General features: G+C 47.4%; 1 protein-coding gene across 1 annotated transcript in view; it reads right to left on the bottom strand.

Annotated features, from left to right (window-relative positions):
• Positions 1-375: 375 nt before the first annotated feature.
• Positions 376-19447, bottom strand: part of LOC311137819 (chromodomain-helicase-DNA-binding protein 5-like) — a gene marked incomplete at both ends in the record, with an annotated part of 43463 nt that continues 24391 nt past the window's right edge. Inside the window, 23 exons of the mRNA XM_084172417.1 lie at positions 376-500; positions 763-889; positions 1092-1255; positions 1354-1615; positions 10970-11102; positions 11253-11361; positions 11597-11758; positions 11903-11992; positions 12136-12325; positions 12705-12784; positions 13230-13395; positions 13639-13783; positions 13915-14048; positions 14139-14227; positions 14373-14459; positions 15074-15248; positions 15377-15549; positions 15738-16005; positions 16264-16388; positions 16501-16750; positions 18652-18793; positions 18910-19083; positions 19298-19419. Of these exons, the coding sequence (XP_084028543.1) occupies positions 376-500; positions 763-889; positions 1092-1255; positions 1354-1615; positions 10970-11102; positions 11253-11361; positions 11597-11758; positions 11903-11992; positions 12136-12325; positions 12705-12784; positions 13230-13395; positions 13639-13783; positions 13915-14048; positions 14139-14227; positions 14373-14459; positions 15074-15248; positions 15377-15549; positions 15738-16005; positions 16264-16388; positions 16501-16750; positions 18652-18793; positions 18910-19083; positions 19298-19419 (3492 nt within the window). The remainder of the gene's footprint in view (positions 501-762; positions 890-1091; positions 1256-1353; positions 1616-10969; positions 11103-11252; positions 11362-11596; positions 11759-11902; positions 11993-12135; positions 12326-12704; positions 12785-13229; positions 13396-13638; positions 13784-13914; positions 14049-14138; positions 14228-14372; positions 14460-15073; positions 15249-15376; positions 15550-15737; positions 16006-16263; positions 16389-16500; positions 16751-18651; positions 18794-18909; positions 19084-19297; positions 19420-19447) is intronic.

Genomic DNA, 19447 nt, shown 5'->3' on the forward strand with positions numbered 1-19447 from the left:
AGGGCGGTTCCAGGCATTCTATAAGATCACTTCCCTTCCACGTGTCAGGTAGCAGAAGTCTGGCGTCTGAGTCGTTTGACTCTCACATCCTAATAGACAGTTCCTCTGCTTGACTCACCAACCTAAGTCATAAAAGCAAATAGCTACTGCATGAAGTATGTTGAAGAATCCTTGAAAGATAGAAGTGCAATTGATACGATAGATAAATACATATATGTATTATTCCTAGGTTTATCCTCTGATCCATAGACAGAGAGCTTCTTGCAGGAGGGGAGGATGAGGAGGGGGTCGGGGGGGGGGGATTCTGTAATCCTTGATATAATAGTTGACATCCCTGGGCTTGGCTGACTCCAGATCAGTTTTGGGGTAGCTGATCTAATCTTCAATACAGATGACATCACTGGGCTTGCCTGACTTGAGATCAGGGGTGGTGACGTCCCTCAGCGGGTCGCAGGACTTCTTGTCCAGGTGGCTGGACGGGGGTGGGGGGCCGTTGGACACTAGAAGAGGGGGCCCCAAGGGGGGAATAATTTGGGGAGGGGGGGGTGAAGGGATACCAAACAGGAATACCAAAGAAAGTGTTCTCAGAAAAATAAATGACCCACATAAAACATTTTAAGCTATTCATTCCCTAACATATTATTAGAAAGGGACGCAGAGTAGCATTTCATCTTACAGTGTTCCATCTGTCCTCAGCTGATCAGATATGAAACATCTTATCCTACAGTTAGAAATACAGTCATGCAGAGACAGGCCTCTTACCACTGACGTAGGGTCCCAGGGGCATCTGGCTGTAGTTGACCATGGCTCCTCCCACAGGCCCCCGGAAGCTGCCCCCAAAACCAGTGCTGTACATCTGGGAACAGGCAAATGAGCCCTGGCTGAACGGCTGGAGGTAGAGTACAGAACACATTTTACACACCCTGTCAATGAAGGAATCAACCAAAATTACTTACCAAACCAAACCACCCCAACTAAACAAAGCCAAACCTACAGAACCCTGAACCTAATCTTGTCCCAACCAAACTAAACCTAATTGTACAAATCCTAACCCACCTATCACCATAACCGAGCCCATGCCTGTACAGTACCTGTTGGGGCGGAGGTTCGTTGCCGCGGCTGGTGAGGCGGCTGAGGATGCTCCTCTCAGACATCTGCAGTCGGGCAGACACCGGGGGGATCCGGGACAACATGTTGGGAAGTCGCGTCACATCCGCCTTCATATCACTCAGCAGCTCCTCCAGCTGGTTCAGTACTGGAATACACACACACATGCACGCACCATCAATGACAAGAATGCACTAATGTATCCAATCTTATCTACAGTTGATGCAATACTTAATTTTTATTCACCCAGATCTTGAGTTTGTAGACAGTGTTTTAGTCCTGCTGCTGTGTACACACTGGGAGATGACAGACCTTTGTGCAGCACAGCGTTGGCTGGCTTGTTCCCGGCCAGAGACTCCTTGGACAGGTGCTGGTGAGACTCAGCCAGACACTCCACCTCAGCAAAGCGGGTATTCAGGGCCATGGCCGGGTGGCTGGGGTCCTGGGTCATATTCAGGTACGCTGCCCTCCTTAACTGCTCCTCTATCACCAGAGCCTGCTCCAACAGCTGAGAGAGAGAGATATCCAAGATGGTGTAGCAGTGCGGTCGTGTTCTCTGTTTGTCCATGTAAATAGCCTGTTTTTTTTATTTTGTTTTGTATTTTACATATATTTCCCTATCACACTTTTCATCCTTCTACTAAATATACATTCCTGCAACCCGCCTCACTCAATGTGGAACGGATTATATTTATTTACTCACCTTTATCTAGAATCTCCAGTTGAAACTAGCTAGCCAGCTAACTAGCTACTTGCTATTAGCCACCGTTAGCGGTTTTCACCCAGAACATCAGATGTTCTGCCGGAATAACTGAATCACTGGACCTTAACACCGGATCACAACTAGCTAGCCGCAACTGAATGGATGTTGCTGTAGGCTAATCACCACTGCCCCCGAAGCAAGCACCAGTTAGCCTTGAGCTAGCCTCGTGCCAGGCCCATATCCCGGCTATCTACCTCTTTGTCTACTGGACGGGAGTAGCCAGCTAACTAGCTACTTGCTATTAGCCACCGTTAGCGGTTTTTCACCATTGTCCGTGGCCTGCACTACCTACCAGCCAGCTCTAGCCTGGACTATTATCGGCCAGTCTGCACTGTCTGCACAGCGCGTTATCGACCCAGAACATATCGGATTTTCTGCCGGAATCACTAAATCACTGGACCTTTAACACCGGATCATCGCAACTAGCTAGCTGCAACCAAATGGATGTTGTTGTTGGCTAATCATTGTCTGAACCGTTAACGTTAGGTAGTAAGTGGCTACTGTGCTTGAAATTTAGCTAGCTTGTTGCTACCTGGATAGCTACTAGTAAACAATAGCTGGAACGACCTAGCAAACAGACGCGAACTGGCTGACTCAATTCAGTGGCTAGCTTTGCACTTGGCTAGCTAACAGTAGCTGCTAGGGGTAAGTTATAACCTACATTTGTGTTTTGTTTTTACATATTGGTAGCCAGAGTCGTTCAAGGAATTCGGGACATGGGTGACTAGTTAACGTTAGCTTGGCTTTCTCTGTGTGTTCGTGCCGTGAAAGGAGGGGTTTCTTCTTTGTCTGAAAGCAATGGCTAGCTAGTATGCTAACTATTCTAGCTAACTAACTGGCTGAATAAGTTGACGACGGACTTGCTCAAGCTGTCGGGACTAACCCACAACGTTAGACACGGACACGAACGATCTGCTTGGCGTGTTGACACACTGGTGGTTTGTTGTGGCCGAGTATTGGTGCTAAACCGTGTTGTTGGAGTTCGGCATGCTAGCTGGCTGTGGCGTCTTAAGACTAGGTGCCCTGGACGATTTTCACAGAAGAATACTGTACCTAGTTAGCTAGCTGAATAAACTAAGTTAGTCTATTCCTAGAAAACATTGAACCGCTGTAGTTTACAACAATTATAGTTTCTGAGGTGGAAGTTGGGAGAGTTATATTTGGGTGTTGTGGTGAGGGAGGCCCCGCTCTCTCCTTTCCCAGATGTTTAGTTCATTTCATTCCGATCTCCTTTGCATTATTGTAGCCATTTTCTGCAGCCTGTCAACTATGCCTCTGTCTATCCCTGTTCTCTCCTCTCCACACAGGCTATACAAACGCCTCACACCGCGTGGCTGCTGCCTCTCTAACCTGGTGGTCCCTGCACGCACCACCCACATGGAGTTCCAGGTCTCAGGCAGCCTCTGGAACTGCCGTTCTGCTGCCAACAAGGCAGAGTTAATCTCAGCCTATGCTACCCTCCAGTCCCTCGACTTCTTGGCGCTGACGGAAACATGGATTACCACTGAAAACACTGCTACTCCTACTGCTCTCTCCTCGTTTGACCATGTGTTCTCGCATACCCCGAGAGCATCTGGTCAGCGGGGTGGTGGCACAGGAATCCTCATCTCTCCCAAGTGGATATTCTCTATTTTTCCCCTGACCCATCTGTCTATCTCCTCATTTGAATTCCATGCTGTCACAGTCACTAGCCCATTTAAGCTTAATATCCTTGTCATTTATCGCCCTCCAGGTTCCCTTGGAGAGTTCATCAATGAGCTTGACGCCTTGATAAGTTCCTTTCCTGAGGATGGCTCACCCCTCACAGTTCTGGGGGACTTCAACCTCCCTACGTCTACCTTTGACTCATTTCTCTCTGCCTCCTTCTTTCCACTCCTCTCCTCTTTTGACCTCACCGTCCCCCCCTACTCACAAGGCAGGCAATACGTTTGACCTCATCTTTACTAGATGCTGTTCTTCTACTAATCTCACTGCAACTCCCCTCCATGTCTCCGACCACTACTTTGTATCCTTTTCTCTCTCGCTCTCCTCCAACACTACTCACTCTGCCCCTACTCAGATGGTAATGCGCCGTCGCAACCTTCGCTCTCTCTCTCCCGCTACTCTCTCCTCTTCCATCCTATCATCTCTTCCCTCTGCTCAATCCTTCTCCCTCCAATCTCCTGATTCTGCCTCCTCAACCCTCATCTCCTCCCTTTCTGCATCCTTTGACTCTCTATGTCCCCTATCCTCCCGGCCGGCTCGGTCCTCCCCTCCAGCTCCGTGGCTTGATGACTCATTGCGAGCTCACAGAACAGGGCTCCGGGCAGCCGAGCGGAAATGGAGGAAAACTAGACTCCCTGCGGACCTGGCATCTTTTCACTCCCTCCTCTCTACATTTTCTTCATCTGTTTCTGCTGCTAAGGCCACTTTCTACCACTCTAAATTCCAAGCATCTGCCTCTAACCCTAGGAAGCTCTTTGCCACCTTCTCCTCCCTGCTGAATCCTCCTCCCCCTCCCCCCACCCTCCTCCCTCTCTATGGATGACTTCGTCAACCATTTTGAAAAGAAGGTTGACGACATCCGATCCTCGTTTGTTAAGTCAAATGACACTGCTGGTCCTGCTCACACTGCCCTACCCTATGCTTTGACTTCTTTCTCCCCGCTCTCTCCAGATAAAATCTTGCGACTTGTGACGGCCGGCCGCCCAACAACCTGCCCGCTTGACCCTATCCCCTCCTCTCTTCTCCAGACCATCTCCGGTGACCTTCTCCCTTACCTCACCTCGCTGATCAACTCATCCTTGACCGCTGGCTATGTCCCTTCCGTCTTCAAGAGAGCGAGAGTTGCACCCCTTCTCAAAAAACCAACACTCGATCCCTCTGATGTCAACAACTACAGACCAGTATCCCTTCTTTCTTTTCTCTCCAAAACTATTGAGCGTGCCGTCTTTAGCCAACTCTCTTGCTATCTCTCTCAGAATGACCTTCTTGATCCAAACCAGTCAGGTTTCAAGACTGGTCATTCAACTGAGACTGCTCTTCTCTGTGTCACGGAGGCTCTCCGCACTGCTAAAGCTAACTCTCTCTCCTCTGCTCTTGTCCTTCTAGACCTGCCTGCTGCCTTTGATACTGTGAACCATCAGATCCTCCTCTCCACCCTCTCCGAGCTGGGCATCTCCGGCGCGGCTCACTCTTGGATTGCGTCCTACCTGACCGGTCGCTCCTATCAAGTGGCGTGGCGAGAAGCTGTCTCCGCACCACGTGCTCTCACCACTGGTGTCCCCCAGGGCTCAGTTCTAGGCCCTCTCCTATTCTCGCTATACACCAAGTCACTTGGCTCTGTCATATCCTCACATGGCCTCTCCTATCATTGCTACACAGACGACACACAACTAATCTTCTCCTTTCCCCCTTCTGATAACCAGGTGGCGAATCGCATCTCTGCATGTCTGGCAGACATATCAGTATGGATGACGGATCACCACCTCAAGCTGAACCTCGGCAAGACGGAGCTGCTCTTCCTCCCGGGGAAGGACTGCCCGTTCCATGATCTCGCCATCACGGTTGACAACTCCGTTGTGTCCTCCTCCCAGAGTGCGAAGAGCCTTGGCGTGACCCTGGACAACACCCTGTCGTTCTCCGCTAACATCAAGGCGGTGACCCGATCCTGTAGGTTCATGCTCTACAACATTCGGAGAGTACGACCCTGCCTTACACAGGAAGCGGCACAGGTCCTAATCCAGGCACTTGTCATCTCCCGTCTGGATTACTGCAACTCGCTGTTGGCTGGGCTCCCTGCCTGTGCCATTAAACCCCTACAACTCATCCAGAATGCCGCAGCCCGTCTGGTGTTCAACCTTCCCAAGTTCTCTCACGTCACCCCGCTCCTCCGCACACTCCACTGGCTTCCAGTGGAAGCTCGCATCTGCTACAAGACCATGGTGCTTGCCTACGGAGCTGTGAGGGGAACGGCACCTCCGTACCTTCAGGCTCTGATCAGTCCCTACACCCAAACGAGGGCACTGCGTTCATCCACCTCTGGCCTGCTGGCTCCCCTACCTCTGCGGAAGCACAGTTCCCGCTCAGCCCAGTCAAAACTGTTCGCTGCTCTGGCACCCCAATGGTGGAACAAGCTCCCTCACGACGCCAGGACAGCGGAGTCACTCACCACCTTCCGGAGACATTTGAAACCCCACCTCTTTAAGGAATACCTGGGATAGGATAAAGTAATCCTTCTACCCCCCCCCTTTACTCCAACCAACCCACCCCCCCCCCACCCCCCCATTTTTTTTTTTTTTTAAAGTGGTTATCCCACTGGCTATAAGGTGAATGCACCTATTTGTAAGTCGCTCTGGATAAGAGCGTCTGCTAAATGACGTAAATGTAATTGTGAATGTACTCCCCATGAGCTATCATTTGTTGACTTCTGTAACCGTAAAAGCCTTGGTTTCCTGCACGTTAACATCAGAAGCCTCATTCCTAAGTTTGAGTTATTCACTGCGTTAGCACACTCCGCCAACCCTGATGTTCTAGCAGTGTCTGAATCCTGGCTTAGGAAGGCCACCAAAAATTCAGAAATGTCCATCCCCAACTACAACATTTTCCGTCTAGATAGAACTGCCAAAGGGGGTGGAGTTGCAATCTACTGTAGAGATAGCCTGCAGAGCTCTATCATACTATCCAGGTCTGTGCCCAAACAGTTTGAGCTCCTACTTCTAAAAATCCACCTTTCCAGAAATAAGTCTCTCACTGTTGCCGCTTGCTACAGACCCCAACTGTGCCCTGGACACCATATGTGAATTGATTGCCCCCCATCTATCCTCAGAGTTCGTACTGCTTGGTAACCTAAACTGGGATATGCTTAACACCCCGGCCATCCTACAATCCAAACTAGATGCCCTCAATCTCACAAATTATCAAGGAACCTACCAGGTACAACCCTAAATCCGTAAACATGGGCACCCTCATAGATATCATCCTGACTAACTTACCCTCTAAATACACCGCTGTCTTCAACCAGGATCTCAGCGATCACTGCCTGCGTCTGTAACGTGTCCGCGGTCAAACGACCACCCCTCATCACTGTCAAACGCTCCCTAAAACACTTTAGCGAGCAGGCCTTCTTAATTGACCTGGCCCAGGTATCCTGGATGGATATAGATCTCATTCTGTCAGTAGAGGATGCCTGGTTGTTCTTTAAAAGTGCTTTCCTCTCAATCTTAAATAAGCATGCCCCATTCAAAAAAATCAGAACTAAGAACAGATATAGCCCCTGGTTCTCCTCAGACTTGACTGCCCTTGACCAGCACAAAAACATCATGTGGCGTACTGCATTAGCATCGAAAAGCCCCCGCGATATGCAACTTTTCAGGGAAGTTAGGAACCAATATACACAAGCAGTTAGGAAAGCAAAGGCTAGCTTTTTCAAACAGAAATTTGCATCCTGTAGCCGCCGAAATTGTCGCAACCCCTATTACTAGCCTGTTCAACCTCTCTTTCGTAACTTCTGAGATCCCCAGAGATTGGAAAGCTGCCGCGGCCATCCCCCTCTTCAAAGGGGGTGACACTCTAGATCCAAACTGTTACAGACCTACAGTGGGGGAAAAAAGTATTTAGTCAGCCACCAATTGTGCAAGTTCTCCCACTTAAAAAGATGAGAGAGGCCTGTCATTTTCATCATAGGTACACGTCAACTATGACAGACAAAATGAGGAAAAAAAATCCAGAAAATCACATTGTAGGATTTTTAATGAATTTATTTGCAAATTATGGTGGAAAATAAGTATTTGGTCAATAACAAAAGTTTCTCAATACTTTGTTATATACCCTTTGTTGGCAATGACACAGGTCAAACGTTTTCTGTAAGTCTTCACAAGGTTTTCACACACTGTTGCTGGTATTTTGGCCCCTTCCTCCATGCAGATCTCCTCTAGAGCAGTGATGTTTTGGGGCTGTCGCTGGGCAACACAGACTTTCAACTCCCTCCAAAGATTTTCTATGGGGTTGAGATCTGGAGACTGGCTAGGCTACTCCAGGACCTTGAAATGCTTCTTACGAAGCCACTCCTTCGTTGCCCGGGCGGTGTGTTTGGGATCATTGTCATGCTGAAAGACCCAGCCACATTTCATCTTCAATGCCCTTGCTGATGGAAGGAGGTTTTCACTCAAAATCTCACGATACATGGCCCCATTCATTCTTTCCTTTACACGGATCAGTCGTCCTGGTCCCTTTGCAGAAAAACAGACCCAAAGCATGATGTTTCCACCCCCATGCTTCACAGTAGGTATGGTGTTCTTTGGATGCAACTCAGCATTCTTTGTCCTCCAAACACGACAAGTTGAGTTTTTACCAAAAAGTTATATTTTGGTTTCATCTGACCATATGACATTCTCCCAATCCTCTTCTGGATCATCCAAATGCACTCTAGCAAACTTCAGACGGGCCTGGACATGTACTGGCTTAAGCAGGGGGACACGTCTGGCACTGTAGGATTTGAGTCCCTGGCGGCGTAGTGTGTTACTGATGGTAGGCTTTGTTACTTTGGTCCCAGCTCTCTGCAGGTCATTCACTAGGTCCCCCCGTGTGGTTCTGGGATTTTTGCTCACCGTTCTTGTGATAATTTTGACCCCACGGGGTGAGATCTTGCGTGGAGCCCCAGATCGAGGGAGATTATCAGTGGTCTTGTATGTCTTCCATTTCCTAATAATTGCTCCCACAGTTGATTTCTTCAAACCAAGCTGCTTACCTATTGCAGATTCAGTCTTCCCAGCCTGGTGCAGGTCTACAATTTTGTTTCTGGTGTCCTTTGACAGCTCTTTGGTCTTGGCCATAGTGGAGTTCGGAGTGTGACTGTTTGAGGTTGTGGACAGGTGTCTTTTATACTGATAACAAGTTCAAACAGGTGCCATTAATACAGGTAACGAGTGGAGGACAGAGGATCCTCTTAAAGAAGAAGTTACAGGTCTGTGAGAGCCAGAAATCTTGCTTGTTTGTAGGTGACCAAATACTTATTTTCCACCATAATTTGCAAATAAATTCATAAAAAATCCTACAATGTGATTTTCTGGATTTTTTTTCCTCATTTTGTCTGTCATAGTTGACATGTACCTATGATGAAAATTACAGGCCTCTTTCATCTTTTTAAGTGGGAGAACTTGCACAATTGGTGGCTGACTAAATACTTTTTTCCCCCACTGTATATCCATCCTGCCCTGCCTTTCGAAAGTTTTTGAAAGCCAAGTTAACAAACAGATCACCGACCATTTCGAATCCCACCGTACCTTCTCCGCTATGCAATCTGGTTTCCGAGCTGGTCATGGGTGCACCTCAGCCACGCTCAAGGTCCTAAACGATATTATAACCGCAATCGATAATAGACAGTACTGTGCAGCCGTCTTCATCGACCTGGCCAAGGCTTTCGACTCTGTCAACCACCGCATTCTTATTGGCAGACTAAATAGCCTTGGTTTCTCAAATGACTGCCTCGCCTGGTTCACCAACTACTTCTCAGATAGAGTTCAATGTGTCAAATCGGAGGGCCTGTTTTCTGGACCTATGGCAGTCTCTATGGGGATGCCACAGGGTTCAATTCTTGGGCCAACTCTTTTCTCTGTGTATATCAATGATGTCGCTCTTGCTGCTGGTGACTCTCAGATCCACCTCTACGCAGACGACACCATTTTGTATACATCTGGCCCTTCATTGGACACTGTGTTAACAAACCTCCAAATGAGCTTCAATGCCATACAACACTCCTTCCGTAGCCTCCAACTGCTCTTAAACACTAGTAAAACTAAATGCATGCTCTTCAATCGAACGCTGCTGGCACCCGCCCACCCGACTATAATCAATACTCTCGACGGGTCTGACCTAGAGTATGTGGACAACTACAAATACCTAGGTGTCTGGTTAGACTGTAAACTCTCCTTCCAGACTAACATTAAGCATCTCCAATCCAAAGTTAAATCTAGAATCGGCTTCCTATTTCGCAACAAAGCCTCCTTCACTCATGCTGCCAAACATGCCCTTGTAAAACTGACTATTCTACCGATCCTTGACTTTGGCGATGTCATTTACAAAATAGCCTCCAACACTCTACTCAGCAAATTGGATGTAGTCTATCACAGTGCCATCCATTTTGTCACCAAAGCCCCATATACTACCCACCACTGTGAGCTGTACGCTCTTGTTGGCTGGTCCTCACTACATATTCGTCGCCAAACCCACTGGCTCCAGGCCATCTATAAATCACTGCTAGGCAAATCCCGCCTTATCTTAGCTCATTGGTCACCATAGCAACACCCATCCGTAGTATGCACTCCAGCAGGTATATCTCACTGGTCATCCCCAAAGCCAACACCTCCTTTGGCCGCTATTCCTTCCAGTTCTCTGCTGCCAATGACTGGAACGAACTGCAAAAATCTCTGAAGCTGGAGACTCTTATCTCCCTCACTAACTTTAAGCATCAGTTGTCAGAGCAGCTTACCGATCACTGCACCTGTACACAGCCCTTCTGAAATTAGCCCACTCAACTACCTCATCCCCATATTGTTATTTATTTTGCTCATTTGCACCCCAGTATCTCTATTTGCACATCATCTCTTGCACATCTATCATTCCAGTGTTAATACTAATTGTAATTATTTTGCACTATGGCCTATTTATTGCCTTAACTCCATAACTTGCTACATTTGCACACACTGTATATATATTTTCTGTTGTATTTTTGACTTTATGTTTTGTTTTACCCCATATGTAACTCTGTGCTGTTGTTTTTATCGCACTGCTTTGCTTTATCTTGGCCAGGTCGCAGTTGTAAATGAGAACTTGTTCTCATCTGGCTTACCTGGTTAAATAAAGGTGAAATAAAAAAGATTAAGAGAGAGAGAGAGAGAGAGAGAGAGAGTAGAGAGAGAGTGAGAGTGAGAGTGAGAGTGAGAGTAGAGAGAGAGAGTAGAGAGAGAGAGAGTGAGGGTGAGAGTGAGTAGAGAGAAAGAGAGTAGAGAGAGTAGAGAGAGAGAGCGAGTAGAGAGAGAGAGTTGCCTGCTGTTGTTTCGCCCACTATTCAGATTCAGGATGTTCACAAATGTGTTTGTATGACAGCAACAAGTGTCTCACCTTAAAGCGGCGAGCCAGGAACTTGTTCTTCATCTCCAGGTAGTTCCCCTTGTGCATCTCAGTCTTGAAGGGCTCATTGAGGATGGCATAACGTGGGTCATTCTGAATGTCCTGCCAGCGGGCATAGCCATGTCTGAGGTTCCCCCATCAGTGAAAACAAACATTATAAAAAGAACTTCACATCACAAATTGCTTAAAGACTTCAGCTCCTCTGAGACCAGACAAGTGAATTACTGTGCACTGTGAATTCTGAACAGCTCTGTAAGATGCAGAGGAAGGATACGTTACGATGCCAGCCAGCAGCCAGTAGTCGTGGCGACGGTGCCAGATGTCATACATCTTCCCAGATGACACAGCGGCCCGCTCCTCGTTCTGCCACAGGGTGTGTAGCTCTGACAGAGAATAACAAACATTAAACCTGACCAAACATGTAGTGTTCCTTCCTACACCTTAGCTGTCCTGTATGGCTCAAATGGTAAAGCATGGCGCTTGTAACACCAGGATTGTAGGTTTGATTCCCGCTGGGGCCACCCATACGAAAAATGTATGCACGAGTAAGTGTTTTGGATAAAAGTGTCTGCTAAATGGCATATATCATATTATTTGTATCTCCTGCTCATCCCTCACCTGTGAAGCCTCCGTCGGCAATGTTGAACATGAACCTCATTTTGAAGCCGTTCTTCTCCACCTCCCTCCTGACGTCCTCCGTCTCCTCCTGTGCTTCTTTCTCACCATTCAGCCGGCCCTCTGGACCTGGCATGTCCTCGCTCTTGGGCTCATCTGAAACAACTAAGTAAATGGATTGACTAGATTCCATTTTTGAGTTCCACTCTCAGGAAAAAGTGTTATCTCACTAATATATAGTAATGTGTCTTTCACTCTTGCTACTCAAAGAGTGAGAAGGTTTTCAGGTTTTTCCTGTTCTGCATTTACCTGGCTTCAGTTCCTTCTCCTCAGGTTTGGCTGGGGCAGCATCACTGTCTGCTTTATCTAAGGACTTCTCTGTCTCGCTACAAGGCTCCGCTAGGGGGTCATAGACAGACACATGGCCAAATGAAAACAGAGAAATGTTACAACTGATTTTTCTGAGGTGGGACAAACCAAAGCCAATACATTAACCGTTTACATCTCATTGGATCATAATAACCATGCAATGCACCACTCACCTTTTGGTGAGCTTTGATTGGACGACAGCTCTGTCTGTTTGGATGGAGGCTCTTTAGGATTGGTGGATGTCTCTGTAAGTGTGGAGGGTGTGTCTGTCCTTTCACTACTCTCCTCTGAGGAGACTGGTTTGTCCTCTGTGCTGCCCTTCACTGTCTCATCACTGTCAGGAGCCTTGTCTGTCTTCTCTACCTGGGAAGATGACTCTGTTCTTACATGAGTCTGGAGAGACAACCATCACAGACAGACAGACAGACAGACAGACAGACAGACAGACAGACAGACAGACAGACAGACAGACAGACAGACAGACAGACAGACAGACAGACAGACAGACAGACAGACAGACAGATAGAGAGAGAGAGACAGAGAGAGAGAGAGAGAGAGAGAGAATAGTTGAAAGAAAGAAGTCAGTTTACATTAAAAGGTGATATATGTTTTGAATGATAAGAACATTTAAAATTAGATGTAAGGGAAAAGTACAGTATGAAGACAGTAAAAGAGAGGGATGAGAAGGATAAGAGACAGGGCAATAAAGGGACATTTCAGAAGAAGAGGAGTGAACTCTGACCTCCAGTTCTGGTAGCTTCTTGTACTCTAGTTCTGTGGTCTCCTTGTCTTCAGTAGGCCCTGAGATTGAGTCCGTCTTCTCTGTAAAAACAGCAAAACAATCACCAACAGTGTCTCTCATTTCCTGTCTAATGAATCTAACGAACTAACATAAGTGAAACACACACTGGTCAAGGTAAGGATGTGTAGCTCATGTCACCACTTGGAAGAAGCTACAAATGGACATGAAACTGCAGGAGCTCGTCTCCTTGAATGAGTTCAAAGCTAGGCTCAAATCTATGGTGGACAATAAAGTGAGGGGCTGTCAATGTTTTGACCCCTAGATGCACCACACCTCCCCAAATATGTATTGCCTGCTCAATGTGTAAATGTATGTTTTTAAACTGTAGTGCTTTGTGTTTTATGTTGTAATTATGTCTGAAACTGTGTGCTGCTATTTTGGCCAGGTCTCTCTTGGAAAATAGTTTTTTTTTTATCTCAATGAGACAAACCTGGTAAAAAACAAAAAAACGAATGTGACTCTGACCTGATGGGACAGGAGTGCCAGGAGGCTGGGGTGTGGCTGCAGGGCTGGCAAGGACAGGGGTGTTGGGGTCAGATGACAGACTCTCGGTCAGTTTCTTCAACTCCAGTCCAAGTGGGATCAAGTCTGGAGTGCTGTACTTTCCATTGACATGCTCAAACTCCTGGACCTGGATACAGACAACAGTGAGGTAACAATCTATGAGAGGACACTGGGTTTCTCCACCATTCTATACTTTGTATTGAAGACATGCTATCTAAAACCAGATGCTAGAGGCAGGGAACCAGCCTTACTAAATCTAAACATACGCTACAAGACATTTCTCATCCCAGTTAGGAGGCAAACAAATTGCTTTCTGTGGGTTTTATTAATGTAACCATGGAGTGTTATTTAATGATTGGTTGATGTGTACCTTTTTCCTAACCAGAGACATAACCCCGATCCTGGTGAGGACATGTTGGCGGGACAGCCCCTCTCGTGGAACCCCGTCTGCAAAGGTCTCCGCCCCGTCTGCCCCCGGCTCACAAAGATGTCTCATGAACAGGGACACATAGGCCCTAGAGAGACAGGGAGCCATCATACACAGACAGGTATGCATTTGAATGGATGTAATGGTGAACAGTAGACTGTTGAGATGCCGTTGACTCCCAGTTAAAATACCCCTGGATACAAGACGAGATTTAAATACCTGAACTCTTTCTCACTCTTCCCTCTCAGGTCTCTGACCAGCCAGTGAGAGTTGAAAGCGTCCTGAGGAGGCATGCCCCACCGCATGATGGCGTTGAGGAAGGCCTTCCGTTGACGGGTGTTGAACCCCAGCACCTGGCACATGGCATTATACCCATTTGTCAAATCAATGCGCACACACGATGTATACTACATTAAAACCAGAGTGCTTGCTTCCTTCCTTACCTCGATGTTGCCCCCTACGCGTGCCAGCAGGGGTGGCAGAGGTTTGTCCCTGTCACTCTTCAGCTGTCTGCGAGAGTGCCTGCGCCCACCTACAGAGAAACACTCCCACCATCAGCCAGGTGCCTCAGCAACATCTTACCAATGATAGGTTCCAGGCCCATCTACTCAGAGCAGAGCAGGCACTGAGCGAGTTATCTATAACGTAGTGATTACGCAGGTCTCATTGACACCCACCTTCCGGCCTCTCCTCGAAATCTTCGTCCTCGTCCTCGGACCCCACGGAGTACTCGGAATGATTGTCTGAAAGATCATCCTGCCACTCTGAGCCACAGATCAGATCAGAGAGAAACAGCACAGTGCATTCACTTCTGCAGGGGCCCACTAGGGGGGTGGGTGGGGGGTGTGGGGTGGGGGGGGCTGGCACTGCAGACCACTACAGTGGGCATGCACACTGACACTACTCCACTAGGGGGCAGGCATCCTCTACTGACTACTACTGACTAGCAGCAGAGCCTCTGTCTGCTCTGTCCTCCCAGCCACTACACTGGTGGACTGTGCACTTCATCAACATTTCGTCTCTGAGTGTGCTTTTGCTATAGATGGGTTTTAAAATGGTTCCCCTTCAGTCTCAAATACCTATCGTTGAACTATGGGGGGTAGTGTTACAGAGGACCTCTACACAACTTACATACTGTAAAGCTAAACCAACATAAAGCAATCAAGCTTTTAAATGTGTCAATATTTTCAAGCAACCTGCTATAGATATAGACACACAACCAAAGGGAGGTATAGCATGCCACTCGTGTTACCAGAGTTATCTCTAGAGTGATGCTTAGTTCACTAAACTTTTCCCTAGGAGGTGGAATAAGCATATAATTCCTGTTAAAGCAGAAGAGAAAAGCAGGCCAGAGTGTACAGTACAGTATGAGGCAAACCTTGGTCCTCCTGAGACGTGTCGTTGTAGTTGACCTGCTTGCGGATGCGTTTGCCTTTGCCCAGGTTGCGGGCCAGATCCTCCTGCTGCTGCTCATAGTGGTGCCTCAGCAGCTTCTCCCAGTAATCTGGATCCACATTCTCCTCCTGCTTAATGATCTCGCGCTGGGGCTCCTCCTGAACACACGCATGCCCACAGACACACACAGAAACACACACACACACAGTGAGAATACATAACAGAGCCACTCCTAGACATAGACACCTCCAATGCTGACTGAGTGTGTGTGTGTGAGTGTCTTCACCTCTGCGTCCTCGTCTTTGACCACGTACTGGGCCACTTTGAAGGAGCTGAGGTATTCGTTCATGTTCTGGATCTCAGTGTCCTCCGTAGCATTCTGGCTACGGTCCAGCAGCTTGGAGATGGCATTGTCATCATAGTGGATCACACTACCTTCATCTCCATCCTTTATGTCCCCTGGAGTAAACACAAGTATCACAATATACTGTATCAGAGGAACACAGATTGGTTTATATCTAGTTCAAATCAGTTAAAAACTACGATATGTTCCTGGCAAAACAGGTTTTACTTTTTCATACAAAAATTAGTTGTAATTGTGACACAGTGTAGTCCAGTGTAGTCAGTGTGCGTATCATTAGTCTTACACAGTTTCTGGTGGGAACCCATGGCCCGAGCGGCCGCCTCCATCTCGTCCTTGAAGAGCTCCTCAGTGCCAAATTTGAGGATGTCGTCCAGCTCCTGTTTGGACATGGAGCCGGTCTTGGAGCCCAGGCCGGGCCTCACCACTAAGTGGGTCAACATCATCTTCCTCTTGGCCACCTGGGTGATGCGCTCCTCCACGCTGGCCCGCGTCACAAAGCGATAGATCATCACCTTCTTGTTCTGACCTATACGGTGGGCCCTGCTGAACGCCTGCAGCAGATAGATGGTGAGAGAGAGAGAGAGAGAGAGAGAGAGAGAGAGAGAGAGAGAGAGAGAGAGAGAGAGAGAGAGAGAGAGACAGAGAGAGAGAGAGGGAGAGAGGCAGATATAGAAACAAAGAAACAGAACAGGGAGTCAAGGAGGAAGAGAAATGGAAAGAGACTATTGACAACACTGTGATGGTTCTAATGCATACAGACAACAGTGTATTATGCAGCCTGTGTTAGTGTGTACCATGTCCCACAGTACCTGGATATCGTTGTGAGGGTTCCAGTCTGAGTCGTAGATGATGACGGTGTCTGCCGTGGCTAGGTTGATGCCCAGGCCTCCAGCTCGGGTGGAGAGCAGGAAGCAGAACTGCTGAGCGCCCGGTGCTGCAGTAGAAATCAAGGCACACAGTCATGGAGTGTGTACGGAAGTGTTTGAGTATGAGTGCTGTCTGTGCTGTACCCTGCTGGAGAAAGACAGAACAGCAGCGTAACTTACCATTGAAGCGGTCGATAGCCTCCTGTCGTAGCCCCCCAGTGATGCCTCCATCGATGCGTTCGTATTTGTAGCCCTCGTATTCCAGAAAGTCCTCAAGCAGATCCAGCATCTTAGTCATCTGGGAGAAGATGAGAACTCTGTGTCCTTCATCTTTGAGTTTCTTCAGCATCTTCTGGAGCAGGGTGAGTTTGCCTGAGGACTTGACCAGCTGGTTCCCATCATAAGAGCCATTGGGTAACACTGGTGCCTCCTTCATTTACACAAAGAGTAAATAACCCAATGAGAGAGCACAGCCCCTCACACACAGACAGTCAACTCTCACTAATAAACAAACATACAGTTGAAGTCGGAAGTTTACATACACCTTAGCCAAATACATTTAAACTCAGTTTTTTACAATTCCTGACATTTAATCCTAGTAAGAATTCCCTGTCTTAGGTCAGTTAGGATCACCACTTTATTTTATGAATGTGAAATGTCAGAATAATAGTAGAGAGAATTATTTCTTTCAGCTTTTATTTCTTTCATCACATTCCCAGTGGGTCAGAAGTTTACATACACTCAATTAGTATTTGGTAGCATTGCCTTTAAATTGTTTAACTTGGGTCAAACGTGTCGGGTAGCCTTCCACAAGCTTCCCACAATAAGTTGGGTGAATTTTGGCCCATTCCTCCTGACAGAGCTGGTGTAACTGAGTCAGGTTTGTAGGCCTCCTTGCTCGCACACGCCTTTTCAGTTCTGCCGACACATTTTCTATAGAATTGAGGTCAGGGCTTTGTGATGGCCACTCCAATACCTTGACTTTGTTGTCGTAAGCCATTTTGCCACAACTTTGGAAGTATGCTTGGGGTCATTGTCCATTTGGAAGACCCATTTGCGACCAAGCTTTAACTTCCTGACTGATGTCTTGAGATGTTGCTTCAATATATCCACATAATTTTCCTTCCTCATGATGCCATCTATTTTGTGAAGTGCACCAGTCCCTCCTGCAGCAAAGCACCCCCGCAGCAAAGTACCCCCACAGCATGATGCTGCCACCCCCGTGCTTCACGTTTGGGATGGTGTTCTTCGGCTTGCAAGCTCCCCTTTTTCCTCCAAACATAACGATGGTCATTATGGCCAAACAGTTCTATTTTTGTTTAATCAGACCAGAGGACATTTCTCCAAAAAGTACAATCTTTGTACCCATGTGCAGTTGCAAACCGTAGTCTGGCTTTTTTATGGCGGTTTTGGAGCAGTGGCTTCTTCCTTGCTGAGCGGCCTTTCAGGTTATGTCGATATAGGACTCGTTTTATTGTGGATATAGATACTTTTGTACCTGTTTCCTCCAGCATCTTCACAAGGTTCTTTGCTGTTGTTCTGGGATTGATTTGCACTTTTCGCACCAAAGTACATTCATCTCTAGGAGACAGAACGCGTCTCCTTCCTGAGCGGTATGACGGTTGCGTGGTCCCATGGTGTTTCTACTTGCATACTATTGTTTGTACAGATGAACGTGGTACCTTCAGGCGTTTGGAAATTGCTCCCAAGGATGAACCAGACTTGTGGAAGTCTACAAAAAAATGTCTGAGGTCTTGGCTGATTTCTTTTGATTTTCCCATGATGTCAAGCAAAGAGGCACTGAGTTTGAAGGTAGGCCTTGAAATACATCCACAGGTACACGTCCAATTGACTCAAATTATGTCAATTAGCCTATCAGAAGTTTCTAAAGCCATGACATCATTTTCTGGAATTTTCCAAGCTGTTTAAAGGCACAGTCAACTTAGTGTATGTAAACTTCTGACCCACTGGAATTGTGATACAGTGAATTATAAGTGAAATAATCTGTCTGTAAACAATTGTTGGAAAAATGACTTGTGTCATGCACAAAGTAGATGTCCTAACCGACTTGCCAAAACTATAGTTTGTTAACAAGAAATTTGTGGAGTGGTTGAAAAACTAGTTTTAATGACTCCAACCTAAGTGTATGTAAACTTCCGACTTCAACTGTACCTGCATGTTGGCAACCTGTAAACTTCTACAATACACACATTTAGAAACACACACGTCCTCCTAAACATCAGTCCTTCCCATTAGCCTCTAGCATGGCCTCCCCCCTCTGCCCTCTCTCCTCCCCCTCCCTCCCTCTCCTATCTTTCCTCCCTCCCTCACCATGGCTGCCACGGGGAACAGATAGGGATGGTTGCAGCACTTCTTCAGGTCCATCATGATGTTGAGCAGGGACACCTGGTTGCCCCCGCCCTTGCAGTTGAGCGCCTCAAAGTTCCGCGTCAGTATGAACTTGTAGTACTTCCTGTTGGTCAAAAGTCAAAGGTGAGAGGTGGGATTAAGCCTGGGGTCCAACTCAGAAGAGGTTTTATACAACAATGGGAGGTCCAATAGAAAAGTACTAGAAGAGGATTAACTAACTTCTGCATGGGGCTGAGCTCCACTCGTACAATGAGCTCGGTCTTGGAAGGCATGTTCTTGAAGACATCAGCCTTCAGTCTCCTGAGCATGTGTGGGCCCAGCAGGTCATGCAGCTTCTTGATCTGGTCCTCCTTGGAGATGTCTGCAAACTCCTCCAGAAAACCCTCCAGGTTACTGCAGACAGAGAGAGCACAGACACAGGAAAACAGTTTATAGACACATTTTACAGTTGATGTTAAAATGAGCAATGGAAGCATTGGCTTCAGGTAGTACTGTAAGGAGGACCCTGTAGGTCTTTCCTCTCCGCTACAGAAGCAGGTAGCAGGCCCCATAGGCAGACTGCCAGGCAAATGGAGGGCCACAGGAGGAGGTACAGTACAGCTCTTACTTAAATCTCTCTGGGGTGAGGAAGTTGAGCAGGTGAAACAGCTCCTCCAGGTTGTTCTGCAGAGGAGTGCCAGTCAGTAGCAGCTTATAGTAGATCTTATACCCGTTGAGGATTCTGAAAAACTGAGGTACAGTGACAGCAACATTAGAG

This window comes from Coregonus lavaretus, assembly GCF_964263955.1.
Source record: "Coregonus lavaretus genome assembly, chromosome: 12".
Lineage (NCBI taxonomy): Eukaryota > Metazoa > Chordata > Actinopteri > Salmoniformes > Salmonidae > Coregonus > Coregonus lavaretus.